The sequence below is a fragment of the Phoca vitulina genome, unplaced genomic scaffold (assembly GCF_004348235.1).
Source record: "Phoca vitulina isolate PV1807 unplaced genomic scaffold, GSC_HSeal_1.0 scaffold2, whole genome shotgun sequence".
NCBI lineage: Eukaryota > Metazoa > Chordata > Mammalia > Carnivora > Phocidae > Phoca > Phoca vitulina.
The window spans coordinates 83,562,817-83,579,036 of NW_022589705.1; the positions used below are offsets into that span (position 1 = coordinate 83,562,817).

At 44.1% G+C, this 16,220-nt stretch overlaps 1 protein-coding gene across 1 annotated transcript; it reads left to right on the plus strand.

The window, feature by feature from the left end:
• The first annotated feature begins 414 nt into the window (after positions 1–414).
• FUCA1 (alpha-L-fucosidase 1) lies at positions 415–13,298 on the plus strand. Its single transcript, XM_032391314.1, has 8 exons — positions 415–854; positions 2,711–2,845; positions 4,716–4,853; positions 7,637–7,742; positions 9,220–9,420; positions 10,893–11,083; positions 12,223–12,322; positions 12,528–13,298. Exons 1-8 carry the CDS (start codon positions 478–480, stop codon positions 12,666–12,668), a joined length of 1,389 nt encoding a protein of 462 aa, XP_032247205.1. The 5' UTR covers positions 415–477; the 3' UTR covers positions 12,669–13,298.
• The last annotated feature ends 2,922 nt before the right edge of the window (positions 13,299–16,220 follow it).

Sequence of the window (16,220 nt, forward strand, 5' to 3'; positions counted from 1 at the left end):
GCAGTCGCTTAACCAACTGAGCCACCCAGGCGCCCCACTCCCCGTTATTTCTGCCAGGACTGTCACAATGCCTTTCCATCTGGTATTCCTGCCTCCCGGCTTGCTCTTCTATACTACAGTTCAAGATGTCACCTATGGCTCCCAATAGCAAAATGGACTACTCCCAGCTCTCGGCGCGCACTGGGCCTTTCACACCCCCACGACTGAACCCAGCTGTGAGGTCTCTTCCCCAGTGTTCGTTCTTCCATCCGCGGAGCGCGGTCAACGACGCTTTGTGTTTTTCTCCCTTTGAGCGCCAGGGGGCGCTGCAGGAACGGCCCACCCGGAGGGGAAGACAGTCGCTAAGCAGCCTGGGTTGACACGCCCCCTTTCCCTTCCGAGCCAATCATTAGTGAGAGTGGGCGGAACCGCGCGGCCTATACCTGCGCGTTAAGAGGTGGCGGTGGAGGCTCGGAGGCAGCGACGCGGACTTCCGACATGAAGTCGAGGGCGGGGGGTCCCGGGCGGCGGCTGCTGCTGCTGCTGCTGGTGCTCCGAGCGGCGTACGTGCGCGGGGCCCAGCGTCCGCGCCGCTACACCCCGGACTGGCGGAGTCTGGACGCCCGGCCGCTCCCGGACTGGTTCGACAAGGCCAAGTTCGGGGTGTTCGTTCACTGGGGCGTGTTCTCGGTGCCGGCCTGGGGCAGCGAGTGGTTCTGGTGGCACTGGAAGGGCGAGGGGCTGCCGCAGTACGAGCAGTTCATGAGCGACAACTACCCGCCCGGCTTCAGCTACGCCGACTTCGGGCCGCAGTTCACGGCGCGCTTCTTCCACCCGGAAGCCTGGACCGACCTTTTCCAGGCGGCCGGGGCCAAGTGAGTGTCACCGCGGGGACCGGCGGAGCCCCCCTTCCCGGCTCGGCCTGACGTTAGGCAGGTGGGAACCGAGTGGGGGCGGGGGGGGGGGGGGGGGGGGGGGGGGGCCCCCGGGGGGGCGCCCAGCTGCCGGTCTGACTTCGGGTGCCCGCGGGTCCTGTGATTTGCCTCCCGAAGAATGCAGAACTGAATGTGGCACGACTGATCACGCGAAGGAGGCGCGTCTGCTTGAGGGTTAGAAAACAGTAAAGGTTTTCAGGGAGGTGGTGGGCTGGAAAGCCCTCGGTGTCTACGCCTGTATATCGAGACGATCGAGCTGTGTGATACCTAATGTCCCTTCCAGGTCATCAAGACAATCAGGATTCCAGAATTTTCATCCACTGGTCTGGCGTTTTGTCACCTCCCTGCAGCCTCCTTCCATGGTGATACAAAGGGGTTGTATTAGTTCCTTTCAGCTTTAACGTCTCCCAGAGGAAAAGGGAGGGAAAGAAAGTGCGCAGTATATTTGGACAACGGGACCGATTCTCACTCACCTGCTCTTCTCAATGCCTTGCACACAGAGAGTGCCCAAGAGATGTTTGAACTATTTTGAGAGCTGTCTAAGCTTGCGTGCGGAGGATTCAGAGAAGTGAAAGTGTGGCGTGGCGTGCTGAAGTGGGGAAGGGAGAGGCTGTTGAAGGCTGGGGCCAATCCGGAAGGACTAATCCTCGAGGGCAGTATGTTGTCAGGTGTGAAGTCGGAGAATGGTTGCCCCCAGCTTCTAGAAGAGTTAGCTTGGCAGCCAGGAGGGAAGCGGGTTGGAGGAGGGTAAGAACGGAGGCAGGGAGGTTTTCCAGCTCCTGGCTTAGAGCGGTCTTCCACCCTTACCTTATCTCCTCAGTCACCTCCTGGGTTTTAGTTTCCCTTGGACAAGTTTTCTTGTACTAAAGAAAATTTACAGCTGATGTTTAGTGTTTGCCGATAAATGTATGGGAATATAAGACTCAAATAAACACAGGTGGTGGTCACTGTCTAATAGGAGCCTTAGAGATCCCTAATTTACAAATTAAAAAAAAAAATTGAAATCTGGGAGACCTTTGTCCAGGCCCCTTATTTTGTGGCCCAGGTGACAAGCCCAGATACAGGAAGGGAACTAATGTCCTACGTCCAAATCTCATGACTCCAAGGCAAAGGTTCCTTTCACCGTACCAGGGGTTTGCAAACTGGCCAGAGAGATAGGTCCTCTGCCTGTTTCTGTAAATTCCATGAGATGAGAACGATTTTTACATTTTAAAAAGGGTTAAAAAAGAAAAAGAATGTGCCACAGAGAGGAATGGAGCCCACAAAGGCTGAAATACTAACAGGCCCTTAAAGTTTTGGAGCTCCCCACACCAGCCAGTGATTAAATTATCATGTGCAGGCATCATGGGGTTTTCTGCCATATGAGCAAATGAAATGTTGAGTGTTATTTCAACACTGCACTTTTCCCTCCAGCTCTTTTGGTCTTTTGTCACCTCTGTAAATGAGAGGCAGTTCATATGACCTTTTGTTTTACTTTTCTATCATCTGCTATTTCCAGAACGAGAGAGCTAAGGTGCACTTCTTTTCCCTTACTCCTTCCTTCCCTCTGGGCCTCCTCCTTGGCTGGGGACTAAGGACTCTGGCTTCCTTAAGTTTGCTTCCATTCCTGGAACAGTACCCACAGGGAGATGTGACTGTAGCGACTCCTTGGGTGTCACCAACACAGTCACGCATGCAAGTACGTTTCCTGTGGTCAAGTTCTCCCAACCTTTTTTAAAACCTCAGGCATGCTGGGTAAGCTCATGCTTCTGGCCCACCACCTGCTTCCTTTGCTCATGTAGTTTTGCTGTCCACAGGTATGTAGTCCTAACGACAAAGCACCACGAAGGCTTCACAAACTGGCCAAGCCCTGTATCTTGGAACTGGAACTCTAAGGATGTGGGTCCCCATCGTGATTTGGTGGGTGAGTTGGGAAAAGCCCTCCGGAAGAGGTAAGTATCTACAGATGGTTACTCTTGTCATCTCTTTTGATCTATCATTCCTCTGTGCTCTCGTGTGTTTTCTAAGTTTGCATGTAGTGAGTAAACCTGAAGGTTTCTGGCCTTTGCATTAGCAGTGTTTGATGCTCGGCACTTTTCATGTGACCGAAGGTGATATCATCAGAGAAGTTCATGGCCCTGTTTAGGTGAGGGATACCCAGTGTAGACCACAGTGCCTCATATGCATTCTGTGAAGGATTCTTTCTGGAAGGCCTTCCAACCCAAGGCCTTTTCCAGTGTCTGATGAAGGACTGGCTCTGTCATCTTTGTGTCCCCCTCAGCTGTCAACATGCAGCTTTGCAGGTATTCAGAGAAAGTTTGGATGAATCCTAGGTCAAGAGGGAACTGACAAAGGCGGCAGTTAAGGGAGCCAGAAAGTGAGGTAAGGAGCAGCTTGGTTGATTCTAATTAATGCTCCCTAATGTTTGCCACTTAATAAGAAGTAACTTCCCAAGATCAAATAGCTTGGAAGTGGCAAAGGTGGGATTTGAACCCAGTTATTCTGGTTTGGGACCTTACAGTTCTGGGTATGATTACCTATAGAGAGGAAAAGTGGTATTTGTACTTTACCCCATCTCAGCTTTATTGCGATTTGGTAAACTTGATGCCCTATTTAAGGAGTAGGCCAGCTACCTGTTTGTATAAATAAAGTTTGATTGGAACACAGTTACACCCACTTATTTATGTGTTGTGTCTGTGGCTGCTTTCAAGTTACAATTTCAGAGTTGGATTAGAGACCGCAAGGCTTGCAAAGACTAAAATGCTATGTGGCCCATAAAGAAAGCATCTGCTGACTCTGGTCACCTGGTCAATATTCAGTTTCCCAGTGCTGTGCACAAAGTCCTGCAAAGCAAAAACAGTCCTGCTATAAAAGTCAGATGTTGATTAGACTGGACTTTATGATCCTTGATTTTTACCTTCTTTGTATCTATTTAGTCCCCGAGTCATATGATGAAATATCTAACTCTAATTCTTTCTGTCTTATCTGTGCTGTTGCAATGTTATCCTTACTTCTCACTGCAGGGTGGCGTTTCTGTGACACTCACCATTCATAACTCCAAACAAGTTTTATTGTGTACGAAATAGGTCACTTTGACTCTTTTTCATTTTGGTTGAGAATTCTTAACATTTTAATGTTAAGAACTGTTAGTAAATCTTAAATGAAACAATAAACCCATGTTCATTAATTTCAACTACGTAGAAAATGTTACTAATGATTATTTCCTCAGTGATGAGATCTGGGATGTTTTATTCTTTATACTTTTTTCTATTTTCCAGTATCTCTACAATATGTATTCTTATGACTGACAGAGAAAACAGTTTTTAAAAAGGACTGTGTATTATTACTGAGATAATGGACATAGATAAAAGATGGTTTAAATGACATTTGAGGGGCGCCTGGGTGGCTCAGTCGGTTAAGCATCTGCCTTCGGCTCAGGTCATGATCTCAGGGTCCTGGGATTGAGTCCCGCATCGGGCTCCCTGCTCGGTGGAGAGTCTGCTTCCCCCTCTGCCCTCCCCCACTGCTTGTGCTCTCTCCCTGTCTCTCCAAATAAATAAATAAAATCTTTTTAAAAAGTGACATTTGATGTTAAGGTATTTATGTATAGAAAGTAATCCTGTGTGTGATCAAAAACCCAGTCATTTTGTTTAAGTTAATGATAAGAGATAATTTAAGGAAATGGTTGCGATCCCACTTGCCCCTGCACACCCTTACTGGTGAGTTTCACTGAGATGTAAAAATGCTGCCATTGATTTGTCTTAAACCACATTATTTTTTCTTTGTTTAATGGACATTTTCTGTTCTGTTTCTCTGTTTAAGGAACATACGTTACGGACTCTATCACTCACTTTTAGAATGGTTCCACCCACTCTACCTACTTGATAAGAAAAATGGCTTCAAAACACAGTATTTTGTCCGTGCAAAAACAATGCCCGAGCTATATGACCTTGTTAACAGGTAAAAAAAAAAAAAAAAAAAAATATATATATATATATATATGTATACATGTTTTTGTCCTTATGACTTTTATCAGTGAAATCAGAGCTTCCTATAGGATACTGTTAAGTTTTGGGGAGGGGAAAAGGAAGGAATGTGGAAAAAAATCTGTAAGACATCAAAATGAAAATAGTGGTTTGCATTAAGACAGAATATATTTTTTCCTCCTACTGTTCAAAACTCCCCTAACGTGGTCATATTGCTTTTGTAGATTGAAACAAACAAACCGAGGGTGGGGGTTTTAAGTTTTTAAGTCAAAACTTCAGTCCCTCCTTGCATGCTGGTTTCTTTGTCAGGACCTTGGAGAGGGGCAACAGGGCCCCAAGGACCCAGCAAAGGATTTGGCATCTGGCAAAATTTGCATTTGAATCCTGGCTCTTGTTACTCACCAGCCTTAAAGAACCACCCTTCTGAGCCTCAGATTCTCAGTCTGTAAAGTAGGGAAATAATGCCTTTGATACAGGGCTCAGAATAACATGTGAAAAGTATCTGTCACCTTGCCTGGTACAGAATAAGGGTGGTGTTATCATTTTTTTTTCTTAAAATGATCACTTTCACATTGGGATTCATCACTAGTCTTCACCATGCTTTATTTCTATTTTGCCCTTCTTGCACCTGGGGGCTGGCTCATAGAGGATGGTGGACCTTTAAAGCTCTAGGCGCAGCCATCTCTTCCTGGATTTTCATTTTAGACCAAAACCAAAACAAAATTCCTTGCATCCAGGTGACCTCCCTAGGGAAATAGTAGGTTGTAAGAGACCAGCAGAGGCTTGGAATTAGACAGAACTGGATCTGAAGTCCACTTCTTTTTCTTGCTGGCTGTGTGGCCTTGAATAAACTCCTTAATCTTTCTAGATCTCAGTTGCTTTATCTGTGAAATGGGGATAATATACACCGCAGGGTTGTTGTGACAACTAATGAGGTAATGAGTATAAAGTGCCTAGTACAGGGGCGCCTGGGTGGCTCAGTTGGTTGGGCGACTGCCTTCGGCTCAGGTCATGATCCTGGAGTCTCCGGATCGAGTCCCGCATCGGGCTCCCTGCTCGGCGGGGAGTCTGCTTCTCCCTCTGACCCTCCCCCCTCTCATGTGCTCTCTCTCGCTCTCTCATTCTCTCTCAAAAATAAATAAATAAAATCTTTAAAAAAAAAAAAAAATAAATAAAGTGCCTAGTACAGTTTCTCGTCCACAGTAAAACACAGACCATCTGCATTATACTTGCCTCTTAGACAGGCAAGCTTTTCCCTGGAGTCCACTTGCTGTCCTGATTACAGAGGACAGCATAGGATCAGGCATCGACAGATATGCATTTGAGTTCGAGCTCCTATTGCTTGTAAGTTTTGTCACCTAAAACAAATTGCCCTAAAAACAAAAACAAAAAAAACAAATTGCCCTGCTGAGCATCCAGTTCTTGCTCTCTAAATGGGAATAATCATGCTTACCTTATAGGTGTGTGTGCGTGCACACATACACACTCATGCCACATAGAGGTCAGAATGGAATATGTGAAAGGTGCAGCTGTTGCTTAGGTGGACTGTAGAGATCCCTTATAGTTGAAGCTTTGGGTAGTTGTCCAAAACAATGCATTTCCTGAAATAGTTCAAGCTCTTAAAACATTTTTTTCAATTAAAATAGATAGATAATTTTTTAAATTTAAATTGTAGTTAATAAGTAATGTATTATTAGGTTCAGGGTAGAGTTTAGTGATTCATTAGCTGCCTGTAACATCCAGTGCTCATCATAACACGTGCCCTCCTGAATGCCCATCACCCAGTTACCCCATCACCCCACCCACCTCCCCTCCAGCAACCCTCAGTTTGTTTCCTAGAGTTAAGAGTCTCTTATGGTTTGCCTCTCTCTCTGTTTTTAACTATTTTATTTTGGCTTCCCTTCCCCTATGTTCATGTGTTTTGTTTCTTAAATTCCACCTATGAGTGAAATCATATGGTATTTGTCTTTCTCTGACTGACTTACTTCACTTAGCGTAATATATTCTAGTTCCATCCACATCTTTGCAAATGGCAGGATTTCATTCTATTCGATGGCTCAGTAATATTCCTCTCTGTGTGCCTGCATGTGTGTGTGTGAGTGTATGCCACATCTTCTTTATTTTCCATATTTTGGCAATTGTGGACATTGCTGCTAATAAACATTGGTGTGCACATACTCCTTCAAATCACTATTTTTGTATCCTTTGGATAAATACCTAGTAGTGCAATTGCTGGGTCATAGAGTAATTCTATTTTTAACTTTTTGAGGAACCTCCATGCTGTTCTCCAGAGTGGCTGCCCCAGTTTGCGTTCCCACCAACAGTGCAAGAGGGTTCCCCTTTCTCCACATCCTCGCCAACATCTATTGTTTCCTAACTTGTTAATACATCTTAAAAGCAGGAAGCTTAATTCTATAGTTCTGGAGCACCACTCTTTTCATTGGAATTAGCTGGTGCAAGGAAACCAAATTGTTTATATACTGATTACAACCCTATTTTTTTCAGAAGACATCGAAAAAAGATTAGGAGGAAATGTTCCAAAATACTGTATATTAAACAGTGGCTATGTGAGCGACCTTAACAGAGTTATGGTGTTGTTTTGTCTCTTTAGTTTTCTACATTGTCTGCACCATGGTAATTATATGGTACTTTCAAAATGGGAGAAAATCTTAAAATATCTGTTACAAAATAGATCCATAAGACTTTACTGTGAATAGATTCAGATAACAAACTTTGTCCTAATCGCGTGTCTTTCAGGTATGAACCTGACTTGCTTTGGTCTGATGGAGAGTGGGAATGTCCTGATACTTACTGGAACTCTACGGTGTTTCTTTCTTGGCTCTACAATGATAGCCCAGTCAAGGCATGTGATTGCATGACTTCTCTCTTATTTATCTGTTATGTGAAAAGAAAGAGTAAGGAGCCAAGATCTGGAGTAATAACAGCGACAACAGCAACAGTAATAAATACTAGTAGTGACACGGAGGTGGTAGGGACCAGGGGACTTTGTGGATGTTAAAGGTTTCTCCTTTAATTCTTTTCCCCACCTTCCTTAGAGTATAAGCTTTCTTTTTCTCCTTTAATTCTTGATTTCGACAACAGAGGTATACAGCTTGTTAAATTTAAGTAGTAGAATAGAAGCAGTACGGAAAAGTCCCAGAGACTTAGAGAAAGTAAAATAAACTATTAAGCACGCAAACATTATAAATGAGAAAAACATCCAAAAAATTAATATACAAAACATATACAATTAAATGATAAGAATAAGATGCAAATATTTATGACCTCATCCGATCTACGCTGGTTATGCAGTTTAACTCTCAAGAAGGAATTTCATTTCTCTTACATCCACCATAGATTAGGTGAGATCACCTACCCGGATCAGTGTTCCCCATTTAAGTTAGATAAATAACTCTGATGTGATGTCATATTGTCCACATACCTGTCTACTCAGCCAGTCTCTGCTGGATCTCTAAGGGCAAGAACTGTTTTATTCACCTTGGATACCCCAGTACAAGAATCATAGTAGTGTTAATCATTAACATTAAGATATTCTGAGGGGCGCCTGGGTGGCTCAGTCGGTTAAGTGTCTGCCTTCGGCTCAGGTCATGATCCCAGGGTCCTGGGATCGAGTCCCACATTGCGCTCCTTGCTCAGCGGGAAGCCTGCTTCTCCCTCTGCCTGCTGCTCCCCTGCCTATGCTCTTTCAAATAAATTTTTTAAAAATCTTAAAAAAAAAAAGATATTCTGCATAATGATTTCTCATAGTTCAGCAAAGATTTGAAGGAAAGAAAATATTTGCTGACTTTTCTTTACCTAGGAAAAGAAAGTCAGGGCCACGTAGTGGAAAGCATCCTGGGCTGAGTTCACATACCTGATTCACAGTCCCAGCCTCCTGAAACTCTGCCCGGGAGTGTGACCTCGGGCACGTCTTCTTCTCCCCATTTCTCCTTTAATGGAAGAAGTGGTTTACCAGATGATCTTTAAAACAGGCTCTCCAGCTCTGACATTACATGTGGCTTGACTAGGGTTTCTCAGCCTCAGCACTATTGACATTTGGGGCTGGATAATTTGTTGTGAGGGGGCTGTCTTGTTTGTCCTATGACGTTTAACAGCGTGCCTGGCCTCCACCCACTAGATGGCAGTAGCACCACCCCAACGGTGGCAACCAAAAATGTCTCTAGACTTTGCCAAAAGTCTCTTAAGCAAAATAGCCCCCAGTTGAGAACCGTTCTAGACCAGGTCTCTTCATTATATCCAAATACACAATTTACCAAACTGCGTTATGTAAGGAAACGAAGTGGTTTTACCCCAGATGACCCAGTACTCTCTTCTTTTAGGATCAGGTAGTGGTAAATGACCGGTGGGGTCAGAATACTTCCTGTCACCATGGAGGATACTACAACTGTGAAGATAAATTCAAGCCAGAGATCTTGCCAGATCACAAGTGGGAAATGTGTACCTCCATAGACAAGGTCTCCTGGGGCTTTCGTCGTAACATGGTGATGGGGGACATTGCAAGTGACTGTGAAATCATTTCGGTAAGAGCACCTGTGAGTTATTTGTTAACTACTGTCTCAAATTAGCCTTCTAACTAGGAGTGATGGGAGCACTCTGGATGGAAGTGCAGGTCGATAGAACCCCCTGGGGTCATTGAACATACCCATAGAAACCTGTCCTGGGGCATCTGGGTTGGTTAAGCGTCCAACTTCTGGTTTCGGCTCAGATCGTGACCTTGGAGTTGTGAGATTGAGCTCCACATCAGGCTCTGCGCTCAGCGTGGAGTCTGCTTGGTATTCTCTCTCCCTCTCCCTCTGCCCCTCCACCCCCCTCAAATAAATAAATAAATCTTAAAAAAAAAAAAAAAAAGGACGCCTGGGTGGCTCAGATCGTTAAGCGTCTGCCTTCGGCTCAGGTCATGATCCCAGGGTCCTGGGATCGAGCCCCGCATCGGGCTCCGGCTGAGCAGGGAGCCTGCTTCTCCCTCTGCTTCTCTCTCTCTCTGTCTCATGAATAAATAAATAAAATCTTTAAAAAAAAAAAAAAACTGTCCTAAGGAAATAATTGTAATTACAGAAGAAAGTCTTACATATAGAGATGTTCTTCCCAGAATTATTTGCAGTTGGATATGTGGGTTGTTTTAATTTCTTACAGCCATAAAGGGATATTTAAGTAGATTTGGGGATTTTCCTTAACCATTAAAATTTTTATGAATGTAATATAGGTCAATGCCTAGGGTTTGAATGAAAAACTAAGTTACAGATTATCACAGCTATTTAAAATATATTTCCACTGCACAGGGAAAAGACCAGAGGGAGTATCAAAAGTTGATGGTGTGCTGTCTTTGGGGGTCCTGTAACACAGTCTTTTTTCAGTTTTCTGAATGTAATTTTTTGGGTCCACTTGAAGCGTACCCGTTTGAGATCACAGTAAACACGCATACACACGCACACCACGCACACCACACCACTCCAGAAGCCTTGAAGAATATATCCCTTTACAGCATGTTTTTCCAAAGGGACAGCATACACATTTATGTCACCCATTTCATACAGAGTGTCCCAAATTCTGCATATCTCTTCCATGTCCCCCAAGTCTCCCTGGCACCCACTCAGAACCTCTGTCCTCTGATCCCCATACTCTCTCCTCACGGCTCCATGTGATCACAGCCAGGTGCTTTGTTCTCAGCTTCCCTGATCACACTCTGTGCTGCTGACGCACGGCCCATTCCACTGCACGCCGCCCCCGGGGAAGCACAGGCCCGTGATCACTCCGTGGAATTCGAATTAATGTATTTCTCCACTTTGTAGCAGGATTTTTCAGTTTTCTCATATAAGCCCATCCTGCTTTTATGATGACAAAAAATAGAGAGCCTTTTCAAAAGGGTAAAGGATATTCACCAAGGAAAGAATGTGCCCTAGATTCTTTTTCTTCTCTTAATACCTGTGTGCTGTAGGCGTTATGCTGGGCTTGGCAGTCGTCACTAGGATTTCATTGTTTCTTTTCTCTCCAGGAACTGGTTCAGACCGTGAGCTTGGGAGGCAACTACCTTCTCAATATTGGACCAACTAAAGATGGACTGATTGCTCCCATCTTCCAAGAAAGACTTCTTGCTGTTGGGAAGTGGCTGAACATCAATGGGGAGGCTATCTATGCCTCTAAACCATGGAGGATACAACGGGAAAGGAACACGACGTCCGTGTGGTGAGCTTGTCCTCTGCTGCGTGCGAGAACAGGACAAGCCCCTCCCCAGCTGGCGTCTCCTCGGGTCCACAGTGTTACAAGCCAGGGTAGAAGCCGTCTTGAGGAAACCCCAAAGCTGTGCTTCTCCTGTTAAATTTGTACCCCAATTTATGTATTAAGCCACCAAGATATCTTTGACTAGTGAGAGGTATGGTTGGCTTGGTGAAAGGAGGAGCTACAAAGTGTCTGTGAATATACTTGACCTTGTTACCCTGCCTCCTAAAAATAGTAATAGCCAATGCTTGCACAGCACCTCCAATGTTTAAGGCTCCAATCCAAATTCTTTCCACTCACTGAATCCCCTCAACAATCCCACCAAGTGGATACTGTATCCCCATGTTACAGGTGAGAAGGGGGACCCAGGGCAGCTCTATACCTTGCCTAGGATCACAAAGCTAACTCGTGGAGAAGTCGTGATTCAAACTTGGGTTTGTGGATCTAGTTATTTGACCTTGGGTCTGTGTTTTTCAAGTGTGAAATGGGGTGATGATACTTAGCTTCCTGTGGTTGTTACGGAGGTGAAGTGTGTTAATTTATGTAAAGCGCCCCAACAGAGCACCAGGAGCATGCAAAGTGTTCGGTGAAAGGCATCTGCGCGTGTGGTACCATCGGACCAGGGGAATCCGGTTGCATCAGGGGAAACCGGTTCATCCTTCTGTTTGGGGTGGATTCCCATTTAGTGATTTTCACCCTCTTCTCTAAGCATGGTGAACTCAGAACAAATCCACCTTCACTGCGCATCTTATTGGGTCCTCTGTTGTTTTCCCATTGATCTGGAGTTGAAAAAAGATTTGAATAAAAAGGCAAATGGCTTCAGTGTGAAATAACTAGTGCAAGCGTTAAAAATGTTCAAAGAAAACTTATAACCCAATAGAGAGGGCAAATGGAAGCGATCCCCAGAAAGAGTCTTACAGGGCTGCTTTCTTAATGTCTATTAAGGTCCCACAGACCTTAATAGGTATTGAGTTAATAGCGCTTCTAGCAGCACTGGCAGACCCAAGGTGTTGGGATCAGTAGATAATTATAAGGGGGACATGTGAGGCTATGTGTCAGGGTCCCAAGCCAGGTATTTCTGACACTGACCTTTCTTTTTTTCCCAGGTATACCTCAAGAGGAACAGCTCTTTATGCCATTTTCCTGCACTGGCCAGAAAATGGAGTCTTAAACCTTGTATCCCCTGTAACTACCTCGACTACACAGGTGAGGAGCCTCCGTCAGTCCGATCCGAGAGGTACCTTTCCTAAAGGAATTGGAGGTCTTTTCTACTTCTTCCTTCCTGCCCCAGGTCTCCCCCATATTGACCCCCCCCCGACTATCTGCCCTGCCCTGGCCCAGTGTGGCTGTCTTCCATCACGTTCAAGCCATATTCTGTACTCAGTGCGACATCCCCTTTTGCTTTCTGCAGATAACAATGCTGGGGATCCAGAAAGATCTGAAGTGGTCCGCAGGTCCAGAAGAAGGTCTGCTCATTTATCTGCCCCAGTTACCACTCTTTACTCTGCCAGTTGAGTTTGGTTGGACTATCAAGCTGACAGGAGTGCACTGATCATTGGAGTTCAGGCAGAACTGCCTCCTATTTGCTGCTTTGGTTTTCCTCTTATAGCACCGTCGTTGTAATAAACTACTTCTCTACTCAGAGATGGCTTTTGCAACACATTTTAATCAAAGGAACTGAGTGCATTATACTGATGTCTGAGTGGATCAGAGATCTGAGATCCATTGCTAGCATACCTCTCCCTGATCAGCAGGAGGCACTAACCAGTTAAGCTCTGAATTCATCCTTCTATTCCTAACCTGGGAAATTATCTATCCCGGAAACTTCCCTCCATTTTCTATGTTTGAAACCTGTCTCCTTAATCAATGACTTCAGATAAGGAATGAGCCAAGTCACCCTACTGCCTATGGAAGGAGGTAAAAAGGATTTCGCAAGCTCAACCATATGCTGTGTATTTAGCATCAGTTGTCACCAGCACCACTCGGAGAGGAAGCGAGAGCCTGGAAGGGAAGGAAAAGGCTTGCTAGGGCTGCTAGTGATCAGCCCTTTGGAAGTTTCCAAAGCAAACTAGGGGCTCAGAAAGTCCGTCTGTTTACAGTGATCTTATGAAGAAAATGAATGTGATTCTGCCCTGCTTTTTAAAATATCAAATAAATAAATTTTTATGTCACATCGTTTCTACCAAAAAGCATGTTGTAGTTTTCTTCTCCCAGTTTCTTATGGACTGTTTATGAAAAGCTTTGTTTCTGTTTTTAAAAAAAAAAAAAAAAAAAGGACTTGCCAAGTCTCCTTAATGCAGAACAAAGAACAAAATTCCTTTGGTTTTTCTGCTTCTCACTTCTAGTACCGTTCTTTTGAGTTGGCTATCAGTTCAGCCCCTTTAATTATTATAGATCTAATCAGCTTTTCTATTTCCTTTTTATTTAATAGATATGTTTATAAATTTTTACCCAACATTTGAGGAATATTTGTTTTTCTCAAGCACATGGAATATTTACAAATGTAAATACCACAGGAGCCTTATCATACAGCTGTATGTCTGCAACATAATTAAAGGACCATAAAGAATAAAAACTTGGGAGGAAAAAAAAACTATATGGAAATTTTAAAACACACTTCAAAATAACTCACTGATCAAAGAAGGCACCATACAAGGAATTAGAAAATACTTAGAATAATAATGAGACCACTATGTACTGAACTTTGTGAGATGGAATGAAGTCTTTAAAGAGGATCCAGGGAAGATGGCAGAGAGGAGGCACCAGGAATCTGTCTTCCGACCTAGACGACAAGTACACTGGCAGGATTTGGTGGAACTCCTGTAGAAGTCTGGAGTCTACGAAGGCTCCAGCTTCCAGAGGAAGATTCGGATGATAAATTGTGGTTTTGGTCAATTCACCTACCTATCCCCCAGCCCCAGGCATGTAGCAGGCAGCCATGAACATGTTCTAGAGCAACTTGCACACAGCTTGTGGGAGCCAACGTGGGCAAAAAGGACCCTGTCCTCCAGATATCTGGGATTTGAGCCCTGATCTCTAATTGCTGCTTCTGATCACAGAGCTATAGACAAAGAGGTGGGCCGACTTTGTTGTACCCCTCCCCCCCACTGCTGCAAGTTCCTCCTCTGGCTGAAGTGACTTCCAGTGGATTTAAAGGGCTGATGCCCCCCCATCCAAATATTCCCCCTTTTGGGAGCAGACATTAAAAACTAGGACATTCAAAAACAACTGCGTGGGGCGCCTGGGTGGCTCAGATGGTTAAGTGTCTGCCTTTGGCTCAGGTCATGATCTCAGGGTCCTGGGATCGAGTCCCACATCAGGCTCCTTGCTTAGCAGGGAGCCTGCTTCTCCCTCTGCCTGCCACTCCCCCTGCTTGTACTCTCCCTCTCTCTCTCTCTGGCAAATAAATAAATAAAATCTTTTTTTTTTTTTTAAAGATTTTATTTATTTGTCAGAGAGAGAGAGAAAGAGAGAGCACAAGCAGAGGGAGCGGCAGAGGGAGAAGCAGGCTCCCCGTGGAGCAGGGAGCCCGATGCGGGACTCGATCCCAGGACCCTGGGATCATGACCTGAGCAGAAGGCAGACGCTTAACGACTGAGCCACCCAGGCGTCCCTAAAATCTTAAAAACAAAACAACTGCGTGTATGAGGAAAATTAGAAAGTGACCACGCATGCCCAGGGAAAGGCCTAAGTTTATACCTCTGGCTCATCTGCAACACAGAGACCACCTACAACAATCAAAATGCAAAAATCATAACAAGCCCAGCAGGCTCTGGGAAGTGGGGGGGGGGGGAGGAGGGGGAATCTGATTCGCAGAGTTACCCCATTATTAGATTCCAATGTCTAGATTTCAACAAAAAAAATCACAAGGCATGCAGAGATACAGGAAAGCATGACCCATTCAAAAGAAAAAAGTAAATCAACAGAAACTGAAATAAGCCCCGAAAAAGACCTGGTGGCAGATAAACTAGACGAACCTTAAAATAGCTGCCTTAAAGATGCTCAAAAAACTAAAGGAAGCTGTGGGGGAAGTTAAGAAAATGATACATGAATGAAACGGATATGTCAATAGATGGCTAGATAACCTAAGAAGAAACCACACACATATACAGTTCTGGAGCTGAAAAGTACAACTGAAATGAGAAATTCACCAGAGGGATTCAAAGGCAGATTTGAGTAGGCAGAAGAAAGAATACTGCACTTGAGTCTGAGGAAAGAAGAAAGACAGAAGAAAAGACCATATGTTAGAGCAGAGATAAACAAAATAGAGAAAAACAACAAGATAAATGAAACAGTTGGTTTTTCGAAAAGATCAGCAAAATGACAAACCTGTAGCTAGAACGGACTAAGGAAAAAGAAAAGATTCAAATTATTAAAATGAAAATGGGGACATTACTACTAATTCTACAGAAATAAAAGGATTATAAGAGAACTAAAGAGCAATTGTATTCCAACAAATTGGATAACTAGATGAAGTGGGAAATTTCCTAAAAACATGAAACCTACCAAGACTAAATCACAAAGAAATAGAAAACCTGAATAGATGTATAACTAGTAAGGAGATCGAATCAGTAATTTTAAGATCTCCTGACAAAGAAAAGCCCTGGAACCAATAGCTTCTTTGGTGAATTCTACCAAACATTTAAAGAAGGACTAACTTTTCCAGAAGAGTAAAGAGGAGAGAAAACTTCCTAACTTACTCTATGAGGCCAGCATTAACATGATGCCAAATCCAGACAAAGACACTACTAGAAGATTTATGATCACTGATGCAAAACTCTTCAACAAAACACTAGCAAACCAAAATCAGCATATTCAAAGTATTACACACCATCACCAAGTGGGATTTATTCGTGGGATGCAAGGATGGTTCAAGATACAGAAATCAATCATTGTAATAAACCACATTAACAAAACAAAGGGAAAAGAAACACGATCGTCTCAATTGAGGCAAAAAAGCATTTGACAAAATTCAACACCTTTTTGTGATAAATACACTCAAACTGGGAATAGAGGGGCACCTGGCTGGTTCAGAGGAGCCTGCGACTCTTGATCTCAGGGTCGTAAGTTCCAGCCCCACATTGGGTGTAGAGATTACTTAAAA

Bases quoted from the DNA above. Each gene is read 5' to 3' on its own strand.
- FUCA1 (XM_032391314.1), top strand. From the start codon at position 478: ATGAAGTCGAGGGCGGGGGGTCCCGGGCGGCGGCTGCTGCTGCTGCTG. The intron at 2,846-4,715 runs GTAAGTATCTAC...TCTCTGTTTAAG, and splicing joins GGAAAAGCCCTCCGGAAGAG to GAACATACGTTACGGACTCT. The intron at 11,084-12,222 runs GTGAGCTTGTCC...TTTTTTTCCCAG, and splicing joins AGGAACACGACGTCCGTGTG to GTATACCTCAAGAGGAACAG.